Source organism: Mesoplodon mirus, assembly GCF_964341445.2.
Source record: "Mesoplodon mirus genome assembly, chromosome: 4".
Lineage (NCBI taxonomy): Eukaryota > Metazoa > Chordata > Mammalia > Artiodactyla > Ziphiidae > Mesoplodon > Mesoplodon mirus.
The window spans coordinates 49,734,033-49,760,943 of record NC_138979.1 but is presented as its reverse complement, the minus strand read 5'-3'; the positions used below and the strand labels follow the sequence as shown (position 1 = coordinate 49,760,943).

General features: G+C 35.9%; 1 protein-coding gene and 1 long non-coding RNA gene across 7 annotated transcripts in view; one reads left to right on the top strand and one right to left on the bottom strand.

Moving 5' to 3' along the window:
* Positions 1-26,785, top strand: part of LOC309802071 — a 29,108-nt gene extending 2,323 nt beyond the window's left edge. Inside the window, exons 2-5 of the long non-coding RNA XR_014293711.1 lie at positions 288-430; positions 13,750-13,824; positions 21,635-21,678; positions 26,664-26,785. This is a non-coding gene — a long non-coding RNA (uncharacterized lncRNA). The remainder of the gene's footprint in view (positions 1-287; positions 431-13,749; positions 13,825-21,634; positions 21,679-26,663) is intronic.
* RNF111 (ring finger protein 111) overlaps positions 3,224-26,911 on the bottom strand; it is an 82,750-nt gene continuing 59,062 nt past the window's right edge. For 3 of the 6 annotated variants that reach the window (XM_082617290.1, XM_082617294.1, XM_082617295.1), the window contains 9 exons: positions 23,519-23,838; positions 20,005-20,266; positions 15,950-16,298; positions 14,141-14,293; positions 13,022-13,148; positions 9,385-9,477; positions 7,716-7,811; positions 6,553-6,680; positions 3,224-4,879 (listed from right to left, as the gene is read on the bottom strand). In XM_082617290.1, coding sequence (XP_082473416.1) covers positions 4,762-4,879; positions 6,553-6,680; positions 7,716-7,811; positions 9,385-9,477; positions 13,022-13,148; positions 14,141-14,293; positions 15,950-16,298; positions 20,005-20,266; positions 23,519-23,838 — 1,646 coding nt within the window. In that variant the 3' untranslated portion in view covers positions 3,224-4,761. The remainder of the gene's footprint in view (positions 4,880-6,552; positions 6,681-7,715; positions 7,812-9,384; positions 9,478-13,021; positions 13,149-14,140; positions 14,294-15,949; positions 16,299-20,004; positions 20,267-23,518; positions 23,839-26,911) is intronic. The other 3 variants (XM_082617291.1, XM_082617292.1, XM_082617293.1) reach the window with 3 other exon arrangements.

Genomic DNA, 26,911 nt, shown 5'->3' with positions numbered 1-26,911 from the left:
GCCTCGATTTGATTGCTATTGACTTTAACTGGTCTACCCGACCAAAGAGCATAATCCAGCAAGAAATCTCCAGCACCAAACTTCACAAACCACTTTTGACACGTTCAATCAGTCACAGCCCTTCTCCATACACTACACAAATCTTTTTTTGCATTTCGGTTGCATTTTTATCTTTCTTGAAATAATAAAGCATAATATGGTGAAAATGTTGCTTTTTTCCTTCTGTCTTCAATATTAAAATGGCTACACAAAAATACACCAAATTTGATGTCTTTTTTCAAATGCAGGTGGATATGACAGATGTCACATACAATCTAACAAAATTATTAGGAATGAAGTTAAAGACAACTAAGTGCTACTACAGCCATCTTACAGAAAAAACCGAACGGACCTTTTGGCCAACCCAATAAATGTTTTGTGCACTGGGGTTGTGAGTATAATTATATTTTTGCTTTATTATTATAATATTGTGGTGTTATCAAAAGCTACAACTATAAAACAATCCTTACCACCTCTCAGGTCTTTGTAAACAGAAATGTTAAGAATGGTAAAGTGCTTTTATTAACTGATTTGACATGGTTAAAGCTGAATAATTTAATCCATATTAGACATATTATGTTTTCATTTAAAATAGAAGTACTGGGCTTCCCTGGTGGCGCAGTGGTTGAGAGTCAGCCTGCCGATGCAGGGGACGTGGGTTCGTGCCCCAGTCTGGGAGGATCCCGCGTGCCTCAGAGTGGCTAGGCCCGTGAGCCGTGGCCGCTGGGCCTGCGCATCCGGAGCCTGTGCTCCGCGGCGGGAGGGGCCACAACGTTGAGAGGCCTGCGTACCGCAAAAAAAAAAAAAATATATATATATATATATATTTTTTTTTTTTTTTGCTATATCCAATATTGTGACGTCAAGTCTTGAATAAGCAAGAAAATGTACTGTCCCCAGAGGTTTTGGAAGTTAAATTAGAAATCAGGATGCAGGGCTTCCCCGGTGGCTCAGTGGTTAAGAACCCACCTGCCAATGCAGGGGACACGGGTTCGAACCCTGGTCCGGGAAGGTCCCACGTGCCGCGGAGCAGCTAAGCCCATGCGCCACAACTAAGCCTGCACTCTAGAGCCCGCGAGCCACTACTGAAGCCTGAGTGCCACAACTTCTGAAGCCCACGCACCTAGAGCTCATGTTCTGCAACAAGAGAAGCCACCGCAATGAGAAGCCTGCACACCGCAGCGAAGAGTAGCCCCCGCTCGCCGCAACTAAAGAAAGACCGCGCTTATAGCAACGAAGACCCAATGCAGCCAAAAATAAACTAATCAATTTTTTAAAAATCAGGATGCAGTAATAACCAAAATGGGAAAAGAATTTGAAAAAGAATAGATCCATGTTTATGTATAACTGAATCACTCTGCTGTACACCTGAAACTAACAACATTGTAAATCAACTATACTCCAATATAAAATTAAAATTTTAAAAAATCAGAGATATGGGGACATATGTATATGTATAACTGATTCACTTTGTTATAAAGCAGAAACTAACACACCATTGTAAGGCAATATACTCCAATAAAGATGTTTAAAAAAAATTCAGGATGCATTTTCTACAAAATTAAGCTATTCCCATTTCTGAAAAACTAATAATAAAATGTCTACAGAGTTTACATTTTAATTTGTATTACAAATAGCATTTTTAAAACAGAGCTAGTTTTCTGTCTGTCAAATAGTTATGGTTCAAATGATGAAATGTGCTAGCAGCTTAAACAAAGTCACCAGATTAAAAAATGTTTCAAATATCAGTTTATCACTTGCATATTAACAACGATGAACATAAAGATTTGCTGACAAAAGAGTTTTAAAGTATTTGGATAGCTATCACTGAAATTTTCGTTTTGACATAAGATGTAGCAGGATATGGAAGACACCAAAGCACAGAAAGTTAAAATACTAAAAATTATTTTCTTTCTCACTTGGTTCATTACTAATCACATTTTTCTGTCATTAATTGCAGTAGCTTAAGAAGCTCCTGCATTAACAATTCAGGTATATGCTACAAATACTTGCATAAAATAAAGTTTAAAGTAATGATACTTTAGATCTTAAAAAAATCAGTAGCAATCATTAAACAGGTCAATAGGTAGTTGTGCATCTAAATCTGATTTAATATTAAAAAAAGAGAGAAATCTATCTGTATTTGTGTTTTGGGGAGCATCAAGAGGACTCCATTGTATAGAATTCTCCCCATCTTACCCCTTGGCACAGACCCTGGGTTTTCCAGTGGTAAAGTCCTACATCCATCACAGGCTACCTGAAGACAGGCTACTAGCTCTTGTCCCCAGTAAGATGGCAAACAAAGTCTCTCTCTTTTTCTCTCTCTCATTCTGTCTTGCCACTCCTCCCGCAACCCTTCTACAACTGCAGCTTAATCATCTAGTATTCTTTTTTTAAATTTTTAAATTATTATTATATATATATATGTTTTTTGGCTGCATTGGGTCTTCATTGCAGTGCGTGGGATTCTCACTGAGGTGGCTTCTCTCGTTGCGGAGCACGGGCTCTAGGCGCACGGGCTTCAGTAATTGTAGAACGCGGGCTCAGTGTTGTGGCTCTAGAGCGCAGACTCAGTAGTTGTGGCACATGGGCTTAGTTGCCCATCGGCATGTGGGATCTTCCCAGGGGTCGAACCCGTGTCCCCTGCATTGGCAGGCTGATTCTTAACCACTGCACCACCAGGGAAGTCCCTAGTATTCTTTTAAAATATATTATTTTATATCCAAATTTCTAAACCATAGTCCATCCTCCATCTCTACACATACTATGTTGAAGCACGCTGATACTGCCAATTACTACAGTGTAACATTTACTAATACAAAACAAGGGCAAGTAGCCATAATTGAATGAATACAAACATCAAATTATGCAAATGTCAACTTGAGTGAGATCACTGTTTTGAATTCCAAGATGTTCAGTGTAAACAGTTTTATAAAAATGAATTATGGGGCCTCCCTGGTGGCGCAGTGGTTGAGAGTCCGCCTGCCGATGCAGGGGATACGGGTTCGTGCCCCGGTCTGGGAGGATCCCATATGCCGCGGAGCGGCTGGGCCCGTGAGCCATGGCCACTGAGCCTGCGCGTCCGGAGCCTGTGCTCCGCAACGGGAGAGGCCACAACAGTGAGAGGCCCGCGTACAGAAAAAAAAAAAAAAAAAAAAAAAAAAAATGAATTATGAAACACAAAGACAATAGAAATATAAGTTATTTATTAATCAATCCACTTACAAAGCAGGTGGCTTAATGCAAGCTTATCGACATCTTCACATATGATCCATGGGAACATGTCTTCCACATACAGACAGTGATGTTACTGACTGATGCATTTGCAATCTGGGGCATATTAAGCATATTTAGACAAATAAAATTAGGCTATCCTGTATATGAAAGTATCTTGATAATACACATCCTTAAGTGGATTAAAACTTTCTCCAAAGGAGAAATGTTAGTACATTAACTTAACTTTAATATTCTATATTATGCAGTAAATCTTAACTATAGAAATTAAAATTTTTAAATCAGTGATCGACTCTTGGTAATGTATGAAGTGGGAGTCTAAAACCAGAGCAACAGTAGGTTGACAGTATAATTTGTGCCTCACAGTATCTGCAGATTTACTGTTTTCAAGTTTAAAGAGAAATAAAACAAGAGACATGTAGATTCAGCTGACTTTATTTATCTTTAAACTAATAAAAATCCCTTTAAAAGTGATCCTGGGACCTTTAGAAGTTCTATGAATGCACAGATACCTGCTGATGACTGCAATTCTAAATCCTGACTAAATGTGTTTACAAAAATCAATGTAAGCAGATATCTTTAATATACGTGCTTAGCAGAAGACTGAACAAAATTCTACATGTCTTCTCCAATTTCCCTAAAATTTTGTTAAATCTGCAAGTATGTACAATCCAGCTAATTGAAATTACTATTTAGTGTTCATCAGAGCTGTTTCACAGCAGCAAAAATTGAATCTGGGAAATAAAGTTCTAAACGATGTAGGAAAAAGATAAATACAATCAGAACAGCAGTCTAAATGTATGATATCAATATTCAACTCTATCTGCATTGTGCTGAAAGGAAAAGGATACACCAAGAAAATTTCTATTGATCACTCTGGTGAAGTGAATACCACCTGCATCTGATTGAAAATGGTTTGTATTCTGTTCCCAGTATCAAGAATGGTATTTAACTCAGAACTCCATATTGTAAATATACAGCAGCCATTTTGTCCTAATTAAGGAATGTCTTAATACACAATATTATCATTTTCTAGAGGATCTTTATACATTAAACTAAAGTACATGATTGATTAAATTAAACGTTAGTAATGGATAAAAAAAAATTCATAATTCTCAAGACCTGGTACTATGTAAAAAACAAAAAGACCACGAAATTCTACTTACTAAAGCAGCTAATCTTGCCTGCAAGTTTAGGGTCACAAGCCCATAATATGTGCAAAGAAATGCAATACAAGGAACCATGCAAAAATACAGTAAAATGATACAGGAAAAATGTCAAATCTAGAAAAAAAAAAGCTTTTATAAATACATCAAAATCAAGTGTATACATAAACTGTAGGTCTAGCATTAGTTGTACCATATAGCAGAGCCAGCACTCTAAGTTCACGGCTTCCAAATCTGCGCAGGTAAGTCATGCCATCTTTGGTAGACTGCAGTACCAGGAGGGTGGGAATGAGAGGGAGGGTAAGAGTTCTGAAACATGGTGTCAACTTTCACTTGGCAGCTGGGCCTCAATGTCCACTCTGCATATGGGGCACTTCTTATTGGTAATCAACCACTGGTCAACACACACTTGGTGGAAAAGGTGCATACAGGGAAGGCGTCTATTATAGGCAAACAAAACAAAAAGCAAAAATTAATTTTATGACAAGTGTAGTGGCATTTATTTTTAAACAAATGATACATGTAATAATTCAGTAATGTTCTGAAGTTACTAAACATTTTTCTCTTCTGCTAAAAAAAAAAACCAAAAAAAACACCCCTCTGTACTCAAGAGTTACACCTACATTAAATTAATACTCTGGGCAATATAATGTATAAATGACCAAGATAATTAACTGTCACAGGTATGGAATCAAATTATGTAAAATCTCGAGAATTTTAAGAACAACAATTACATTAGCAATTATTCCAGCTTCGCTTCTCTACATGAGCTGCCAATGCACTGGAGTTGGCAATATGTTTCCTGTAGCATAATACTGTAAGTACGTTTTTAAATATCAAATCATTGTATTTGTGAAGCACTTTCAAAAAAATCTCATTTAATTCTCTCTCAAAAACTTTAGAACTTATGTTGTAAATATACAGCAGCCATATCATACTGATTAAGGAATGTCTTAATATGCAATATTATTTTCTGTCTACAGGATCTTTACACATTAAATTTAAGTACCTGATTGATTAAAGGTTAATAATATTGTTTTCATGTTATATCCACTTAATTCTACGCTACTCTTTTAAAATTAGGTTAAAAAGAGACGTTTATTTTAGTACACTACACTACCAATTGGAAATTGAGAAATAAAGAAAGCTTCCATGCAATAACAGGGTAATGTTAAATCTAAGTGTAACAGTAGGATAAAAGTTACTGACTTAAGTGTCCATTTCAACTTCCCCCCCGTTAAGAGTTGTCATACATTTCAGACTTCCTAATATTTTGTAAAAATAGCTAAAAAGAGATGTTCCAATTATTCCTTGCACAGTATTGTCAATATTGTAAAAACAATTATCATCCATATTTATAAATCTTCACTGGAAATACACTGTTCAAATAACCTTATATGTGGTATAGTAGACAACTTTTTATAACATTTTTTCTCTCTCTTAGCCAACTGAAGAAATACGATAAAGTTTTCCTTATAAACTAGGGCAACAAAACTACTATACACTTTTTATATATGTTATAGGACTTGTTTCATATGGGATTATGTTACATTAGAAAAAACCAGAATAGGAACAAAACAATTAACTCAAGAGATTATAAAAAGAGAAATCTAAAATTAATATTTGGTTAGCATAATAACATTTCCTAAATCACAAAGTTGCAAGAAGAAAACAGTCTACAAACTGAGAGGAAATTTTAGAACAAGATTACTTTATAAAAGATGCTATAAAACAAACTGCATGGAGCTAATCTGGATCCCCCTCTTTAAGCTCTGGAGAATACATTAATATATCTGTCTTGGCCTCCAAAACCTCTCACCTCTCAAATTCTCCTTCCTGCAAGTTTTAAAGAAGACAATTTTGACCACAAAATTTCCCTGGCCAAGTCTTGGTGTGGCCCCAAAACAGGTAGTATATTTCCCATCCACACCCCTTTGCTGTTAATACAGAGACTTTAATCTTTTTTATTTCACTCACTATAAGAAGGCAATTCTACATGTCAGACTGGTAACAGGGTATGCCAGGAGTAATCTTTATTTGGGTTCTGGTCTACTTTCAAATAAAACCTTGTACAGTTTTGACAATGGATTTTAGATAATTAGTGTCTAGTTACCTCACATCTTCACCTTCCTCTAAAATAGACAAACAGATGGTACATTTTTCCTCTGTGTCTTCTTCAGTCCCTTCTTCCCCATCTTGTTTGCAGTGCAGTTTCCTCTGTGAGAACCAATCAGTTGTTACCTTGTTAGTAGAGATGACATTATTGAACAACTGAGTAAAGTCTGTGTTTATTTGAAAAACAAAACAAAACAAAACCAAACCACACATTCACCCACAACTTATTTCCCAGGTAAAACTGTCATGAATTAAAGGATGAATTAAGTGACTATTATCAACTAAGTGTTCTTGTAAGACCCTTAAGTAATCAGCATCAAAAGCAAAATTAAAAGTAACAGAAATTCATTAGTTTGAAATTTATCATTTTTAATCCACAATTAGAATACTATATACTATTTTTGTCCTATCATGAGCACAGCCAAATAAACTTTATTTTACTAATGAATATTTCAAATAACATTCAAAAAATTAATGCTAATTATAGTATTTAGCTTAAACAGTTGAAAGGACTTTAATGGTAATACCTCATTAATACTCTTAGAAAAAGGATGAAAAATACAATGAACAGAAATTTCACACTTTATTAGTCTCTATAGCATAGAACACTGTTGTCTGTTGAAAGAAATTTATTTAACATGCCTAGTCCATAACTTCTAGTTGTAATACTACATAAGGAATATAAGGGTAGAATATAAGAAATGTAGGTCAATTAAATGTCCATCAAAATAACTGACTAGTTAAATTATGGTACTACTGTATGATGGAATTCCGTATATAAGCGATTAAAAAGAATATGGATCATCCGTAGGTGCTGATATAGAATGAAAAGAAAACGTACAAAAATGTGTGTATATTATCCCCTTTATTTTTAAAAGTGAAAGAAAAATATATACATATGCATATTATTAAAAATATGTGGAAGAATACCTAAGAAATCTTTCAGCAGGATTTTTCTTCTGGGAAGGAAAACTAGGATCAGTAGGGTAAGAGACTTCGCAGTATATAATTTTATACTTTCAATTTTTTTAACCACATGCATGTATTGTTTTAATAATAAAAAATGTAGTTGCTAGACTCCACAAACTCAAAGGAAGTCCATAATATTAAATGTTATGCATTTCAATAATAATGTAGATGTTTCATAAAATAAATTCTTACTTTTTTGTATTTATGTGGATATGTACATCTTTCAATTGTCCCCTGGGATGCTCCACGATTGACATTTCCTAGTCTTTCTTCCAAATGAATAAGTTCCTGAAGGTGAAGAATAACTAGTATTAAAAGTCAGGATGATTATTCCTTGAACAGCACTGTCAATACTGTAAAAGCAATAAAGTTCCATATTTATAAACCTGCAATGTAAATAGAGTATTCAAAAAGCCATACATACAGTAGGGTAAATGACTGTTTATAGTTCTTTTCTCAGCCAACTGAAGTGGTATGGCAAAGTTATCCTTGCAGACTAGGGCAGCATATTACCACATGGTACTATGTACATCAGTAAGCATGTATGCATGCACGTAGAAGATGAAATCATTGTAGTAAAATAGGGAAACAAGTCAAACAATAGTTCTAAGTCCCAATGACTCCAACTTCCAAACTGACATGAAGAAACAAAACTTTACATCAGGGACTTCCCTGGAGGTGCAGTGGTTAAGAATCCGCCTGCCAATGCAGGGGACAGGGGTTCGAGCCCTGGTCTGGGAAGATCCCACATGCCGCAGAGCAATAAGCCCGTGTGCCGCAACTACTGAAGCCTGTGTGCCCTACAGCCCGTGCTCCGCCACGAAGAGTAGCCCCCACTCGCCGTAACTAACGAAAGCCCGCGCGCCGCAACAAAGACCCAACGCAGCCAAAAATAAATAAATTAAAACAAAACCCAAAAAACTTTACATCAAATTCAAATAACTTGTTCTTCCTGAAAATTCAAACAAGAAGATATTTAGTGAAAAACTGAATTACTTAGGTTTATTTTTCTACAGCAATACTTCTCTAAAAATTAAGCTTAGTCAAAAAGCATTAGAAGGGCTTCCCTGGTGGCACAGTGGTTGAGAGCCCGCCTGCCAATGCAGGGGACACGGGTTCGTGCCCCGGTCCGGGAAGATCCCACATGCCGCAGAGCAGCTGGGCCCATGAGCCATGGCCGCTGAGCCTGCGTGTCCGGAGCCTGTGCTCCGCAAAGGGAGAGACCACAACAGTGAGAGGCCCGCGTACCGCAAAAAAAAAAAAAAGCATTAGGCATCGATTTTAGTAGGAAAATATTAGAAAAACCTAAATGATTTTCTAGGAGAATGGTTAAATTATATTCATCCACACAGTAGAATATGAGAGCTATCGAAAACAATGAATTGGTCCAAAAAAATGATAGTACTGATTTCCAAGATATATTGCAAAAGGTAGATTTATATAGAAAATGTTACTGCTCAATTCTAATGCATTACAAACATCACATGGGTTCAATAAAGCACGTAAGTCTACTGCATTTATTTTTTTAAAAAAGCATTAAGGTTTTTCTCCCACATTTAATAGTATGGTTCTTTATCTGATATTTATATTAATTCAATAAATTTCTACATTCTTCTGTATTAGATATTTTCATTTACTCTTCTTCAAATACTTGGGTAATTTCTGACACTAAAATTAATATCACTTATAAACCTTTCTATAATAATCCCTAGAAGCAATACCAGAAATTCAGGTATTTTACTGCTTTCTGATCCCCAGCCACTGCAGCAATCCTATACAGTTGTAAATATTAATATTACATATATTCTCTCTCTGCATTATGGATACTGTGGCAAATATCTTCATTAATTTTATTACATACCTCAAAATTGCCCCTGAAAGGACCTCTGAATGATGTTCCATCCAAGCCTGATGAAATGTAACGAATGTGAGGATAGCCTGCCATGTCAGGAACCTATTTTAGTAGAAGAGATAGGCTAAATCAATTAAGAATAGGCTCAAGTTTTGCTGCTACCATTGAATAATTCAGACACTCAATTCTCTCCATCCAGCTTCTCACAAAAATCAACTTCAATAAGTATATATAGCTCCAAAAAAGCATTCTGTTAACAGGTTCCTCTTCAAAAATGATCTCTTTTATAATAACTCAAACCGTCATCAGAAGGAAAAAAAAAAAAAGGGAACAGCAGTTCCACAAGATAACAATTCTCTTCTACTTGATTTATTTTGCACAAAGAATCCTAAGTAGAAAATACTCAAACCTAAGAACGATGTTCTTAGTAGCCTAAATGTATAAAGGCTAAAATTTTATAAGATCTGATCAATTTCAGAGAGCTTTATTGAACAGTATTAAGAAACAGAAATCCACAAAACTTAACTTCAACATAAAAGTTTTACTTCCCTTCCTCTAACTCCCAAATAGTCAAAGGTACCCTTGGCTCCTTTTTTGGTTTGGCTCTGTTAGTGAAAGTTTTAACAGTGTTTTCTAATTTTTTTGTTAGGCATAGTCAATCCTCATTATTCATGGATGTCTTTGTTGTGAACTCACCTACTTGAGAGAATTTATTTGAATTTATTTGTAACTCCAAAATCAATAGTTGTGCTCTCACAGTCATTCATGGACCTGCACAGAGCAGCAAAAAATTTGACTTGCCCAATACGTGTGCCCAGCCTAGAGGAAGAAGACCCTGCCTAGTTGTTTCAGCTCTTACACTGTATACAAGTGTCTTTTTTGCAATCTACTTAGTGCAATGTTTTTCACATTTTTGTGCTATTTATAGATCATTTTATTGTTTAAAATGGCTCCCAGACAAAATGCTTAATTGCTGGCTAGTGTTCCTAAGTGCAAGAAGGTTGTGACTTGATTTATGCAGAAAATATGTGCAGATAAGCTTCATTCAGGCATGAGTCATGGTGCTGTTGGCCATGAGATCAATGTTAATGAATCAACAGTATATGTCAAATAAGGTATCTCTAAACAGAAAAACACATTACAACAAGGTGATGCATTGATTGGTGGTTGTGACTAGAAGCTTGCAATAACCTAGGGCTGTATTTACCCTTAGGAATAATATTGGGTTGGCCAAAAAGTTCGTTTGGGTTTTTCCATACGATGGTACAGAAAACACCGAACGAACTTTTGGGCCAGCCCAATAGTTCAATATCTGCTTAGTCAGCGTTCAGAGCAAATCTACACAACATAACGACCATGAATAACAAGAGTTGACCGTAGTGTTAGGAAAGGGAGATTCTGAGACAGAGCGCCATCCTTCCATTTCTATACATAAATCTCCAAAATTATTTTTTAATCAGCTTCCGCTGAAATGTAACATACTTCTAGCAGGTTTTACAGCTTTAAAAGACAATTCACTAATAAAAAAAATAAAAATTAAAAAAAAAGACAATTCACGCATGGAAAAGAATTTAAAATAAGCAATAACTTTTACCCTTCAAATAGCCTAGTATTTAAATATCTGCAATTTTCCTCATAATCAAGATCAATAGTATCCAGCTTTAAGCAGATAATCTAACTTCCTACACATCTCCAAGGAAAATGAAAAACATCAGAAAGGAGCTCCTGCCTTCCAAATTACTTAAGCCTGCACCTCTCCTATAACCCTCCCTAGCCTCCTTTCTCTAGCTTTTAGGGAAGCTGCTCCCCTCTTCTCCTATTCCCCGACCCTGGGCCCCCCTTAATTAACTGCTACCCACCCCTTTCCGCAACATCTTCAAACAAGCCCTCCCTAATGTTAATGTTGTTCTGTCCTAAACCTAAAATTACCTTCAAGTTTCCCCAAACCTAAACGACCTCTCTAATCCCGGAACAAACGCCAACCCTATTTCCCACTTTCCCTTCACAGCCAAGTTTATAAAGCAAGTGGTTTATATTCACAGTCTCCACATTTTTTAACCTTCCTTACTGTAATCTAAGAGGCACCCCATCTCCATCCCTCACCACTACTGAAATCACTCTGACAAAAGCCGCCAATAACCACTCCCATGCCAAATGCATTCAACATTTTTCAAAACTTTACTTTTTTGTGATGAAACGCTACTGACCATATTATTTTGACATAATTCTAACTTTATTTCTCCTCAACTTCTCTAGCCAATTCTTGGAATTCTTTGTTTGAAGTACAGTATTATCATTTAAATATAGTATTATTATTCTCCAAGGTTTTTTTCAATCTCTTGTCAGTCTGACAAATTAGATTAGATTTTCCTGGAAATCTAATCCTCTTCCATGGATTCATGTAATATGACAGATATGTAACACATATATATTGTACATTGACAGATCACAACCCATCTTTAACTAAGATACCAGTTTATTGTTTGGAGATCCAGACCATAAACCTAACTTCCTACTGGACATCCCACCTTGATACACATATTATCTCAGATTCAATATGTCCAAAACCTAACTCACCTAACCCCTTCCCTAAACCCTCATCTAATATTCTCCAACTTAGTGAATGGCAACACCATATACCTAATAACCAAAGCCAGAAATGTGGGAGTCATTCCAAATATTACTCAAATGTATCCCATCATTTTTATGTCAACTGCCACTGCCCTTGTTCAGGCATTCACCAACTTTTATCTCTTCTACTATAATGTCCTAACCAGTATCCTTCTCCTACCATGAAATCTATTTTACACACAACTAAAGAGGGGGTCTATTTAACTACAATCTGATTAAATCACTCTAACAACATAAATATGATCAAGACATTCCCCTTTCAATGGTTCCTGAGTCCTAGTTTCCTAGCAGGGCAGATATTTCATTGCTGAATGACCCTCACCCCTAAGATCTAGAAATACCAACTTACTTGGATTTCCTTGTGCTTATGCTATTTGAAAGCTCTTTACATGCTGTAGCCACTGTAAGAGTACCATTCTCAATTCTTCCAAAGCCTGCTTAGAAGCTGCATGTATAATAAAGTGTCTTGGCAACCTTCTCTGCAGTGCCTCTACCCCTACAAGACAAAACTACTCACTTCTCTGTACCACACAATATGTATTATGTGAAGAGCAAACTCAATTTTTGCGGAATTTGTTCTTTAGAACTCAAAATGGATCAACAAAATCTGAATCTGTTCAAATCAGATACAGAGAATTAATACAGTCCTTCTGCTGATCAGAAAATAAAGTATGAATGCATTAGAACTGACCCATTACCACTTACAACAAAATAAAGCACATGTCCTAGGGAGAGTGGATCAAGATTGTCATCTTCACATAAAAAGAAAAAAATTTGTCATTTTTTACATTAAGAAGAGTTTTTTTTACAATGCAAATACAAGCACATATTTTAATATATCTAATACCTTCTTATAACACAGTTTCAATCTAATAATAATAATTCTCAACTTCTACTGAAACACCTATTAACAACTAATACATTAAAAATATTTCCAATAAAATATTTAATTTAGAAAAGGAAGAATAGTTTTCGAAGGCAACTATGTCAGAATTTTGAAATGTTCCTATTTTACCATTAAAGGAAGAGCTCCTAATTGCAAGTGATGAAGTCGAGGTGGTGCATGGTAATGAGCCAAGTGAGGATGCAATGCTCCAGGTGTATAAGTAGCTGCAGTGACTCCGGCTTCAATTCCCAGTTCCCTGACAAAAGAGGAGAACAGTTTAAATTTTAGACATCCTTACAGTGTCTTTATTATCAACAGAAATGGGGGATGATGTTTACATTTTTAAAAGTAATCTGAAGATTCTTATCTGAGCTGAGAAAAAAAGATAATTTAGCCCAAAGGATGTAACTAATAATTTCAAATTCACTTTAGGAATTAAAATTCGAAGATCCAATTCTGTGAGCATGAGGAGCAAAGCATTTGCATTCAGCTTCACATCTCACAAAGGAAGGGAATACAATGGATGGCCCCTAAGGCTCCTTCCAATCTAAAAGTCTGATTCTTCTTGAGGAGCATATAGACTAGAGTTTACTTTTTTGGTTTATATGAATGCGCTCCCAGGTCTTCCGTTTGTTGGATAATGCCTCTGGATTGTTGGCATCAAGGACAATTACCTTATAAAGCAAGGGTAAACAAAATTTTAGAAAGAGTAAAATTTGGTAAATGCCAAATCTTCATTTATTTATTCTCATTTTATGTTTTGTCTCAAAAGTCATTGTGGATCAAGATCTCAGTGACTGCCTACAGACAACAGATCCAGAAAGAAAATTAATGCAAATCTGCTTCCATTTCTCTAGGAAAGAACACAAGCCTAGAGGATGCTGGCTGGATTTCCCCTGTCAACAGCAGGGGTTAAGGGTGGTACAGCAAATGTGAGTATAAAGGTTGGGGGCGGTGGATAAAGAAGTTATGAAACGTTTAGGGAGTTAACTTTTGACCGTAGATCCCTGAAAAACAACAACAACAAAAAGCTCTGCTCCTGTTTGACATGCTCCCTGCCCCAGAACTCAAGCTGCTACTCTCTCCTCTCCAGGTCTCTTAGGACTCACCCAGAGACAGTGCTTCACAGATAAGCTGGAATTCAGTTTCTCCACACTACCCTTCTCTAGGCATTCCACTACAAAGTATCTCTTCCAGGTTTCCACCACAAGAAACTGAGCATAGCTTTGAAATAAACAAGATACTGACCAGGCAGATCTTTCTGGAGCCTGTCGAGGATGTGAGGACATAGTCTGAGGCACATGAATATGATGCCCATGACCATAGTTTGGGTGCATCCTATGTGGATGGGGTGGGGGGCGTTCATGTGCCCGCCTGGAAACACAGAACACAAAAAGACCACTGGAAATAATTGAATAATTGGTTATTTCTTAGTGTAGAAAAAATAATATAGTATTACTATTACAAACATCTACAGATTAGTCTTGAAATTAATTCCATAAATTATAAAAATGTAATATAAAATAATTTAATGATTAATAATAAATCAATAATCATAATCCCACAAATTCTCACTGCTCATTTATTACAATGCCTCCAATCCGAATATCACCCAAGGAAAAAGGCAGTTTTAACATTATCTTGCATACCTGCTTTACAGCAAGTATTTTAAATAGAATAATAGGAACTAAATGAAAATAAAATTTTAAAAATTAATACTCCAGCATATGCTACAGGCACAAATAAGTTATTCTATATAAACATATAAAGCAGAAAAATGGAAACTTTTATTTTGCTTCACCTTTATACTGTAATAATATTCATCCATTTTAATGGATAAAACTTCTAAGAAAAAAATTTTAACCTTGTGCATTTTTTTCAAACACACGTCAACACATCCAGGGAACTGACATTACCTCCATTCACACTTTGTCATCCCAGCTAATTATATTTTCTCTTTCTAGTCTAAAGTCTGTCAAATTTACAAATGCAAATGGTCATAAAGTACTAAACAAATGGCACTTAAGAAAAAAAGTTCCAGGGATTCATTTTTTATAGTCTAATTCTTACTATTAGTTTCGAACACATTTACAGATTTTGCATGTTTAATCTTAATTTTCTAGATACTGGAAGATATGAATATGAAATTGGCAACTGTCTATATCAAGGGTCACTATATTAGAATGGCAGAAACAGCCAGAGATTCTGAATATAACCTTAAATTATATAACTAAAGAAAGAAGTTACACAAGTGCCAGATTATTGATTAAATCAAGAGTTTTGCAAACATTCTGGAAGGGCCAAATAGTTAATATTGTTCGCTCTATAGGCCACATGGTCTTTGTTGCAACCACTCAACTTAGTTTCTGTAGTGTGAAAGAAGCTACAGACAATACATAGATGAACAAGTGTAGCTGTTTTCCTGCAAACCTTTATTTACCAAAACAGGCAGGCAGAATAAGACCAACAAAGTACGCTGCCCTAAATTAGAATATCAGATCCTGAATTTTCAAAAGAAAACAAAAAGTTCAATTATAGTCTTTTCATAATGTTTGGGGGATATCTTAATATTTAAATTTATAAATAAACTAAGTTAATAAGACTAGTTTTTCAATATCAGCTGTTGAAAACTTCTACTAACACCCTTCTTCCCTCTAGTTGGTAAATAAAATAAATCAAATTCAATCTTTAATAACTTTACATCTTATTACTCAGGATCACCAATTTTAGCATTAATCTTTAGTATGGACTACTGAAGAAACAAACAAGAGATTAGTTTGCAAGAATAAATGACCTTGGGTTATATCCTGAAAGGGCTTTGATTTTATTAAATAACCTGATATAGATTTTTTTTGTCAGCACCTACAACTCAGGATGAGATGGAAGAACATTCTGGTTAGTAAAGAATTAATTTCCCAGTGAACTGAGGATTAAGTTACATCACTATTAACTGAGGATAGCTACATCCCTTCTAAAGACTTTACAGGTTTAAAGACTAATGGAAATAGAAGGCGAAAGAATAAAGTGTGATTATTTTTTTAAAAACGTAAAACATACGTCGGATGCTGCATCATTCTCCTTCTTTGAACCTCCATCCTCTGCATCACTTCATGAGGATGCAGTCTCTGTGCTGTAGGTGCTGTGGCTGGAATATGGTGTGAAATTGGCTGGTGTGTGGGAGGAAGATGCTGAGGGACTGGTGCGGCAGTACTGGCTAAATGCGTTGGAGGTGGAGGTGCCACGGGGTGAGACGTTGCATGAGAAGATATTTGAGAATGGAAAGCATGTACAGGATGAGGAATCACATAATCCACTTGAGGCGGAGGCTGAGTCTGAGGAGGAGGGTTTCCGTGAGAGTGGGGGCAGGCAGAGGTTTGATGATGAAGTGGTCTTGTCAAAGAAGCATCTGTAAGAAAAGCACAGGCACCATAGAGTTGAGCACATATTGGCATAATACATTCCTATTATATTTTACAGACATATTAGCACATATTTAATTTTTATGAATACTTTATCAATGCTTGAGTCTGCTTAGTCCTGTTTGGCATCTTGCTTTCTTCTTTGAGTAATCATAGGTATCTTCTCAGGTCAATATATATAGCTTTACTTCATTCACAGCTTCACAGCATTCCACTATAGGAATGCACCAAAATTTATTGAAGAAATTGCCACTGATAAAAACTGGAAGTAATCCAAAGCTGCAATAAACATCTGTATGATTTCCCTTGTGCTCTTTCATACGTGCATGTACAAGCGTGTGTACACGCATGCACGTGCATGCACGCACACACACACACACACACTGCTCACAGAGAGTTTCTGTAGCATAAATTCCTATAAGCAGTTCTCCATCTGAGAGAATAATTTAAATTCAGATACTGGTTGACAAAACACCCTTCCCAAAGTTTACATAATTAATTACCATCAGCAGTACATGAGAGCTCCTGCCTAATTACACTATCACTAAATTTTTCAAATGCTAACCAGAAAAAATTATGTATTTATTTATCACTTACATTTCTTCCCAGAATTATCTATTCATATTCTTAGCCTATTGTTCACCTTTTTCTTGTTGATTTATAAGTATTCCTTGTATACATGCATACATGCAAGCTTTGTCATAAAAAGGTAGTATAAACATTTTTCCAAATTGTCTCCTGTCAGTTTTACTCTGCCATACTCAAGTATTTTGCTTTTGTATAATCAAATGTATAAATTATATATTTATAAATACATAAATCTTGTTTTCCTTTGTCATTTACTGGTTATAGAGCACTAGAAAGAGGAAAGCAACTTGCGAGTCCTAGGCACAACTGCAAACATATACTTTCATTAGTGCACTTCTCCTCCTGCCCCATGCCACTTTTCCGGTGCTACATTAAGTAGAAGGGGGTATATCTGCCAGGAACTTGCCACGGAAATCAGCCTTCATAAAGATGGTTTCGTCCATTTCTTCATCCTGAATCTTTATGTTGCAAAGTGACTGTTGAAAGGTCCCTCAGAGGAATATGTATCTCTCTTACTCTAAGGGATATGCATCTGTCTGAGGTCTAAAAATAAGTTTGTCTCCTCTTTGGATTTTAGTTCTAATTTCATTTTATTTGTAAGATTTTTCTTGGTAGCCTGGTATGGAGCTACAGCCATTCTCTAGTTTCATTACAGAAAGACTGCCTTCAATTTTTAATTGCTTTGATTCATGTATCAGTGGTGAAAGTTAGGTAACCATGGACTCATTCAGCCATACTTCAGAGGAAACCTTGCTAGTATGTATTGTTATTTAAAGGAAATATTTAAAGGAAATAGTCACTAAATATTCACAATATTTAAAGGAAACTTTCACTAAGCTCAATGTAAGTTGTGACATATTTTTAAACTGATTTTCTAAAAGTTATATTTTCAAATCAATGCTTTACGCTAAGAAGTCACAAAGCTCAGTACTCCTTGGTCATCAAAAAGGAAGTCACTAAGTTTTATCATTGTTAACTATCCTTCCTCAAATTTAGAGCATTTTTCCCAGTTTCATGTCAAGGTTTTCTACTTCTATAATCATTATACAAGAAAAAATATTCACAAATATAACAAAATTTTAAAGTCTTGTTTTGGAATGAATCCGTTTTTTAACTCTTCATTAATCATTTTATGTTTTTCAACCTTACTGACGTATAATTAACAAATACGACAATATATTCAAAGTGTATAATACGATAATTTGACACATGTATACCACATGAAATGATTACCACAATCAGTTTAATTAACATATCCATCACCTCACATAGTTGCCAGTTTTTGTGTGTGGTGAAAAATTCAGCCATCATTATAATACACTGTTTATCTAAATAAAACAATTACTAACCACTGTATAAAGATGACATATTCTGCCTTCCCACAGACCATTTCCCTTCTTCTCTATTTTACGTGTTCTTGCAAGTAAAAACAAACAAACAAAAAAAGTTCTTGATCTTGCTTCTTAAAAGTTCAGCATGTCACTTTAACCCAGCAATCTCACTCCCAGGAAGTTACCCTACAGACAGACTAAAAAACTACAAACAATTTAAATGTCCATTAACAGAGGACTAATTTAATATACAATGGAATATTATGAGGGTATTAAAAACAATGAGCTAGATTTTTATATGCTAATATGAAAAAAATCTAAGATGTATTGTTGAATTTTAAAAAAACAAAAATGAAAAAGCAAGAGGCAAATACTATGTTTGATATAATCCCATTTTTTTTAAAAGGAGAGATATGTCATAATAAGAGATGTCATAATAATGTGTGGAGAAAGAAAATTTCCAAAAGGTTTTATAATAAACTATAAACAGTTGGTACCTCTGAGGTATTAGCATTAGTGGGAAGAAAGGAGAAGGGCTTTTAACTTCTCATTTTATATCATTCTGCAGTTTGAATTTCTTAGGGTGTACACCAGTTACTTTTATGATAAAAGTAAAACAAGTTTAAGTCTAAAACATTTTTTTATTAGGACATAAAAGATGAATGGATACACTTATAAATTGCTTCAGTATATTATTTTTAAAGGGGAGGGGGAGAAAACCACACATTTTGAGTTCTTAATAAAAGATAATCAATTAAAGATGAATATCAACAAGTATTACAGAATAGCCTGTACATCATACCAGTGTTCACACACAGAATTTGCCCACTGGTCAATGCTTTGCAAAAACTAACTCGTTTCAAAAGCTTTTTTCTACGTTATACTTTAAAGTTGCATTCTTGAAAAGTGATATATCACCAGATTTCATTGTACAAATTCTGGGTTGACTCCAGCTGTGCCTGCAGGACCCAGATTTTAAAATTATAGGACTGGAAGAAGAGATCTAAGAAGATATATAACTGAAAATTATCCCTTGTATGTAATCAAAACAAAAGCAAATTTCCTTGCCAACTTTCTGGTTTACCCCTGGCATGAATTTTCAGTGTTTCTTTTAAATCAAAGTACTTAATAAGCTTCCATCTGATTATTAACCTATGATTTAACAGAGCAATAAATATATGTTACACAGCCTAAGGGTATTTCTCATTTCTTATGGTATCTCATAGATTTCAATTTCTTTAGACAAGCCATGTCTGATTCTATTTTAATTGCTTGCATCAAATGAGTACAGAAACCTTTCTGCAATTGGCAGAGCTTTCTGTCAAGGAATTTTCTCTTGTGCCTCAGTTAAGCTTCAGAATTATTAATCAAAGTTTACTTTCCTATGTGTAGAAATGATTACTAAACTTTCAAATTTCCTTTTACTCCTAAAGGATAAATCCTTAAAATTTCCTTTTATAGGAATCTAAGGTGCCATTCAATGTACGAGTTCATAGATATTAATTAAAATGTAAATGTTAGTATGTCAAACAGACAAAATATACTTTTTATTATTTTCCCAGACCTTTTACAACAACATCTGCCCTTTTTGCCTTAGAAGACTGTTCTGGGTACGTGAGGTAAAGGGAGGATGAAATAGGAAAAATACACTCCACTCTTAGGCCAAGGAGGTACTAAACATTTATAAACTAGTATTACTGAAAGGTTATTTCATGAGAGGACGATGCTTCATCTATGTGCCTCTAAGCCCTCTGCCTGTTAAATTCATACTTACAAGGAGGCGGCATGTAATGTCGGCAAGATGACAGCGAGGCTTGTGGAGGGGGCTGGGGCTGGGGCTGTGCAACCACGCTGGATCCGTAACCATCTACTGATAATGGCTGGCTCGGGGCGGCAGCAGCGGCAGCCTGGTGGCTAAAGATTGCAGCTCGGGAAGAGGAAACAGGACAGCAGGGGTCAAAGGCAGATGCTCCATGAAAACCACCACTTCCATGACTTCTGATACCACTGCTGCTCAGGTCTACTGGCAATGCCTGCTGTATAAAGAGGAACTATGTTTTATCTTTCTAAAATTTGGTCAAAACATTGTTTCATGTTATATTATGAAAGTACTCCTAATGCAATCTAGAAAAATAGAATCTATGAATTTAAAACTGGTAAAAATTTTGAGTGTGAAGACCTACTGAGCACCAAGAAGATACTGTGTGCATCTTGGACTGTAAAAATTGTAGTGCTTATACACTTAAAATCTATAATCAATTTTAAATAATCAAGCATGAGATCATGCTGTAAGATGAACAAAAGTTAATTAATATATTATTCTAAGATCTGTTTCTCTTCCATTATCTAGATTTTAAGAGAGAAAGAAACTTTTAAATTACACTTCCATATCCTCCTTTACCCCAAAATTCTGACTGGTAATTTAGGACTCCTTTACAAAACATATAATCATACCACTGAAAACATTTAAGGCTCCAGGTAAAAATCTGTTCTGTTTTTAAACTGTACACAGCAAGCATTCAACTGAAACTCTAATAGTGCAAACATTATCCAAGATAACAAAGGGCCTAAGATTATTCAAGCTAAACCATTAGCTAGCTTTTCCTCATAACTTTTTTCGCTCAAAAAAAAGAAAGATTAAACCATGATTACTTTTATTAGGAATATAATTTTAGGGAAGGCCCATTTACCAAGTTGGAAAATCAAAGAGTCTAGATTCCATCTCTACTCAAAAGTAATTAAGTTTTTTCCCCTAAGCACTTTGAAAAGTGCTTAGTAAAACACTTTACCTTCTACTCTAGAGCAGATTACAAAAACAGAATTGCTTCTTTATATTCTTAAGTATTTTAAATACAAGTCTTTGCTTAGTGTTCAGTACAGCTGTAAGTTTTAAAATGTGATTAAAGAAAATAAAGATGTTATATATGGAATCACATGCAGGAATTGTTCAATACTGAAAGCTGAGGGGCTAGCGGTGAGGAAAGCTAGGGTAATGCATTTATTAGAGGCCCAGGTCACCCAGTCCAGTGAGGAACCATAGTGGTCTTTGTACTTTTTTAAAATTTGTTTTATTTTATTATTATTAGTTTTTTAGAGACAGAGTTGTCTTTGTACTTTCAATGGCCTCCCAGCTCAGAGGATAACAGAAACATGAGAAACTCTGGATACTAAAAGGGAAGGAGGATGATGGTACAGGAGAAGCTGTAGGAAGGTGAAAAGAAAGAGCTACTTTCCTCTTCTATATTATGTATCTACAATCAATTAAGTAAATGTCTCAGCTCTTTCTTTTGAGTTGGCAAATACAATATATGCTCCCAATTTGAATAAATAAAGTTTAAGAGTAATATTTTAAGATTGTGAATTATTACTTATGGTTCAAATCCTTTCCGTATTTTCCTATTTAGGCTAAAATTTGGCAAATGGACTGGAATATCAACATACTATGAAGGTGAGCAAATTTCCTATCTTCTTCTCCAGTCAGTGATTAAGAACACTCCCAGAGAGTGAGTTAAGTAGGGTGAAGGTCCTCCTAGAAGGAACCGAGGGTAAAGTTAAAAGTAGAGAATAAAAAGAAAAGGGGAAAAATCAACACAGAGAACCCTCTTCCTCACAATTCCAACAGTTTATTCAATTATTATTATAGAAGGAAAAGGGAGGGTAAGCAAAATGGCACAGAAATGGCAAATATTACTTTACACAGCTCATAAGTAGTGCACAGCACTAATTAAACTATTCTCTCAAAAGAGAAAGCTACATCAAAAGGAGTAGTAGAGTACAGAGTCAAGTGATTACTGCAACTCCTCTCGTCAAGCCTAATCCTCCCCAATCTTTCTCTGCCTATCTACAGTCTGACACTCAATCATAAGACATCCACACAATTATAAATCCTCAGATCAGTCTGCCTCTCCTCAACTTCCTGCTGTGTCCACACAGGTCTCAAACGGAGACTATACGAGGCTACCTCATGAGCATGTGGCTAATTTCAGAGTCCTACAAATAGCTACATCAATCACAAGCTGTTCATATTTCCAAAACCTCATTCTTTGTTTACCTTCATACCCATTATAACCACTGAATGCCTGATCCTGCTGATTCTTCTCAAGTTTTGTGTACAGTCCAAATACCTCTACTTAGATATAGGTGAGTAGGTTACATCTATATTTTACACAAAAGAGATTCTACCTCTAATTAACTCACTCAGGTTCCTTCCTCATTCCCAAGAGGTAGAACAGGTCTAGACAATCCATAGATGTTAATACTTAGAACTGTTATCAGAACCAAAACATCATCTAAAATCTCTTTAATAATATTTCCTACTAAACCCTTTCAAATTTCCTTTTGGTATCAGCAGCTAGTTTTTTCTTCTTAAGGGAACACCCCACTTTCTTAATTACTTTTAATTTGTCAGAACCAGAAGAGATAACCAGCAAAAATTTAAAAGATGAAGCAAGTACTTTAGGAAAGGTCAGAGGGTACAGTAAAGCAGCTGCTCTGAATTTCTTTTTGACTTTTTTCTAGCACATTTTTTAGCACGTGTCACTTACAGTTTTAAATTACATGTTTTGCTTTTTAAAGTATGCACCACCAAGGTTTACGTCACAATTATACACAGAGACGACGGAGCAAAAGTTAAAATAGCACATAACACCTCACTTTATTTACTCCATGTGGTCACCAATATTAATTTAATATTATTTGACATATCAAGCACTCACTAATAATATCAACTAATTTACTTAATTAGCAAAAAATTTCTTATAATTTTTGCTGACATTTCAATTTCCCACAAACTAAAAACCTCATCTGCTCCTGAGAAACTATGTCACAGGTCTGCATCTGAGACGGCTGTTTATTTCTAGATGAGTGGAGATTATAAGGAGGCTCCAGAATAGGAGGTAGGGTAGAGGAGGAAAAAACTGGGAGAATTCCCAAATTTCTCATGAATTAGGTTGACACTGCAGCTTCTACACTTTGTTTGAAATAAAATCCCAAAGGTTTAGATCCACCTACATTTAACTAAAAACACCTAAAAACAGTCCAGAATAAAAATTAGTATCACGTCCAATTTTCTACATCCCTGGCCCCCTCAATTAGTTGCAATAATTTACATGAGAAAATCCTAAATACTTAATTTAAAAAAATCACACATCATTAAACTAGGCCACTCTTGCAGGGGCAACAAGAATGACTTATTTAGCATATAAACTTTATCATTAGGTGTTTTTTTTTTTCTCCTGAAGGAACCACAATTTTAAAAAATCAAGATGAACTCATCAAATTCCACATACCTGGTCATGGTAGCTGGTACCAGAACTACTATTTGCTCCACAAGGTGCCTGTACTTGTGGAGGTCTTTCCACAGGGCAAGTAGGATCACCAAAGGAGGGAGACACTGGGACAGCTGGGTGGGGGGTATGATGGTGGTGGTGATGATGCTGAAAATGGTGGCCATGCTGCTGAAAGCAACTTGTGTGTGGATGTCCTAGTGCATGGTGACTCTGAGACGACCCTCCACATGGCGAGTGCTGGGGACAGCAGGAAGGTAACCTTGGCATTGCAGGAGGGCCAGTTTCCGTTATAGCACTAGATGCAGTTCTCCTTGAGTCATCTTGAAACGAAAAAATACATAGAACCAAATGATCAAATATCACTGCGTAAAAGAAAGTGTATACTTCATATATGTGTATAAATGTGTATAAATAAGTAAATAATTAAGAAGTGATTACTGAATTCAAATATCTGTAAATAATAATGTGATACAGTCACATTCTTAACACGCATATCCTGTAATTTCAGGCAGTGATCTTCACTGGGATTTTCAGGCAAGCTTTAGGAGGCTTATATTTACCATGATGTTTAAATATGGAAATAGATCACCTTTTCCTAGGTCATTATAAATTATTAGTTTTAAATTGTATTTTAAAAACTCTAAAATATCATGGGAGTCTTTCCATTATATGCAACAAAGCTAAGGTTCTCCTGAGCTCCATGAGCCTCTAATATTATAAATCATTCCTATATAATGAAGACTACTATGTACTTCTTAAAATCTTATCTTCTTAAGACATAACTACACGGGCTTCCCTGGTGGCGCAGTGGTTGAGAATCTGACTGCCAGTGCAGGGGACATGGGTTTGAGCCCTGGTCCACGAAGATCCCACATGCCGCGGAGCAACTAAGCCCATGAGCCACAACTACTGAGCCTGTGCTCTAAAGCCCGTGAGCCACAACTACTGAGCCCACATGCCACAACTACTGAAGCCCGTGTGCCTAGAGCCCATGCTCCACAGCAAGAGAAGCCACCACAATGAGAAGCCCGCGCACCGCAACGAAGAGTAGCCCCCGCTCGCCGCAACTAGAGAAAGCCCACGCGCAGCAATGAAGACCCAACGCAGCCAAAAATAAATAAATAAATTTATTTTTTTAAAAAAGACATAACCACCCAACTCAGAGCATATCTGGCTAAGTCTCACTAACTTCCAATGTCTTTTCCCTTCCTCTGGTCTTTAAACTCAGACCCAACAGAACATAAGAAATAAGACTCTACTATGTCGAAAATTAAAGGTCTCTTATAATGATCTAGTGACTCAAGGTTGAACAGTGGGAAAAAACATGGAGTCAGATGGGCCTGAGTTCTAATCCTGAGCCTGTTTAATCTGGAGCAATGTGACCTTAAGAAAGTTATTTAACCTCTTTCTCACCTATTAAATGTAGCAATAATTGCCTTGCATGGCTGTTGTTAGAAAAGATACTAATCTTCTAGGTATGAAATATCTGAGTCCTGATTATGCTCTGTCACATGCCCAGAGTTATTGTGAAGGTATGTTCTTCATGCCAAAAGAACAGCAGAAAGTGTCCCCAGAAGGTTTATCCTAGTGTTTCAAACTCCTCTAAAAAAAAGCACCCTTTCCTCAAACTACATGTTATGTGGAAATTAGGTAAAACAGATAAAAATGGAGATCAATTTTTTTACCTAAAAATAAAAATTAGAAGAGTGGAAAACCCAAATCCCTGTCCTTCCCTTCCCCCACCCCCACGTGACTCATGAGGCATCTCCTCAGAATCCTTAGGATTCTGGAGTACCACTGTTGTAGACTTTTTTCTAGAGTAACCAATGCCAGGGATACCCTGCTCCTACTTGGCTCACAGTACATAGCTATTCTCTGCTGGGCCAATGTACCAAAATTAGGAATTTTCTGGTTCTTTAAAAATAATACAAAAATCCAACCGAAACTGGCTTAAACAATAAAGGGAATTTATAGACTCACATAAATGAATCTGGGTGGGGATGCTTCAGGCTCTGATTGATGGGTTTGACTGCAGTACACCTCCCTGTAATTCTCCTGGGTCTGCCCTCCCATACACGTCCTCTCCTGCTTTTGCTGATTCTCTTCTGGGCAAAGTCTGTGATCTAAACCCTGTTAGGCAGTATCTCTATTCTAAATCTATGTATATTGGTTCCCCCCACCCCAAGTTCCTACTCTGGCCTACTTGGGCTAATTTCCTGAACCCTTTTGTAAAGGTTCTTAACCTCAGAACTAGAATTCAGGAGTCTGTAAACCTGGATGGAAAAAAACTACAAATTCTTGCTAATCTCTAATAGCCTCCTGGAATTAGTACTACCTTGTTATCATCAGTTGAGAGGTTAAATATTACAAATAATTTGTATCAAAAAACAATGAAAGTCAACAAGCTGTTCACTTTTAAAACATAAGTAACAGCAGATTCAAAGTCAGTTCTATAATTAAATCACTTTCATTCATTTGCATTCTAAATTTCTTTAGTAACCTGGACAGAGTCACAACTGGCATACCTGGAACTGACCATGATCAACAGCCTATCTTCGCTATGCTGAATCAAACATTAAGTAGCTATTTCCCAAAGGCTGTAAGATTTACAGCAATATCATTATTATAGGAACTTTACTTCCTACATTTTCAGCCCCCACGTCAAAGTGTTACACAAGTAAATGTCATTTATTGTGTGTTACTTCAGAAAAGAAAATCGAAAACCTTTGGGACACTAAATCCATTCAGTGGATGGACTAAATGACCTTCATGATTCCTTCCAACTATGACACATTAATTTTACAAACCCAGTTATTTGAGGATTATGTGTAACTCTAAGACTCAGGAGATGAGTCTGTAACCAGAGCAAGAGATCTAGGGACTGCTAGGGCCATGACTAAAGTAACAGATATGACACTTAACCTGTTTGGAAATGATGTGCCCTCTTGGTCTTCAATTATTTCACATACAAAACTCAGAGTGAGTGAAGAGGAAGCACAATGACTTTAATATCCTTAAGGCTGAACATGTATTTAAGGGGTTATATGATTAACAGTATGGCCCCTAAAAGAGGACTGACCTTATAGCTCTATTTCTTATGGTACAGTTTTGGCTTCCAATTAAATTAATATCTATTTTCCTACAGTCCAGAAGCTCTTTGTTGCTCAAACAAGGTAGCAATCCAAAGTAAAGACAACTGAATCTCCTCTTGTTCAAGAGTTACTGACCAAAGAAAATTGCCACAGAGTAGAGGTGAAATACAAAGACATCTGATTGAGTAAGTAAAACACTGCCTTTTTTATTAAAATTAGGCCGCTGAGTGGCCACTAAAAATAGATAATCGCAAATCTACACCAGAAGAATTAACTCCACAGTCCAGTGACACCAAGCTGG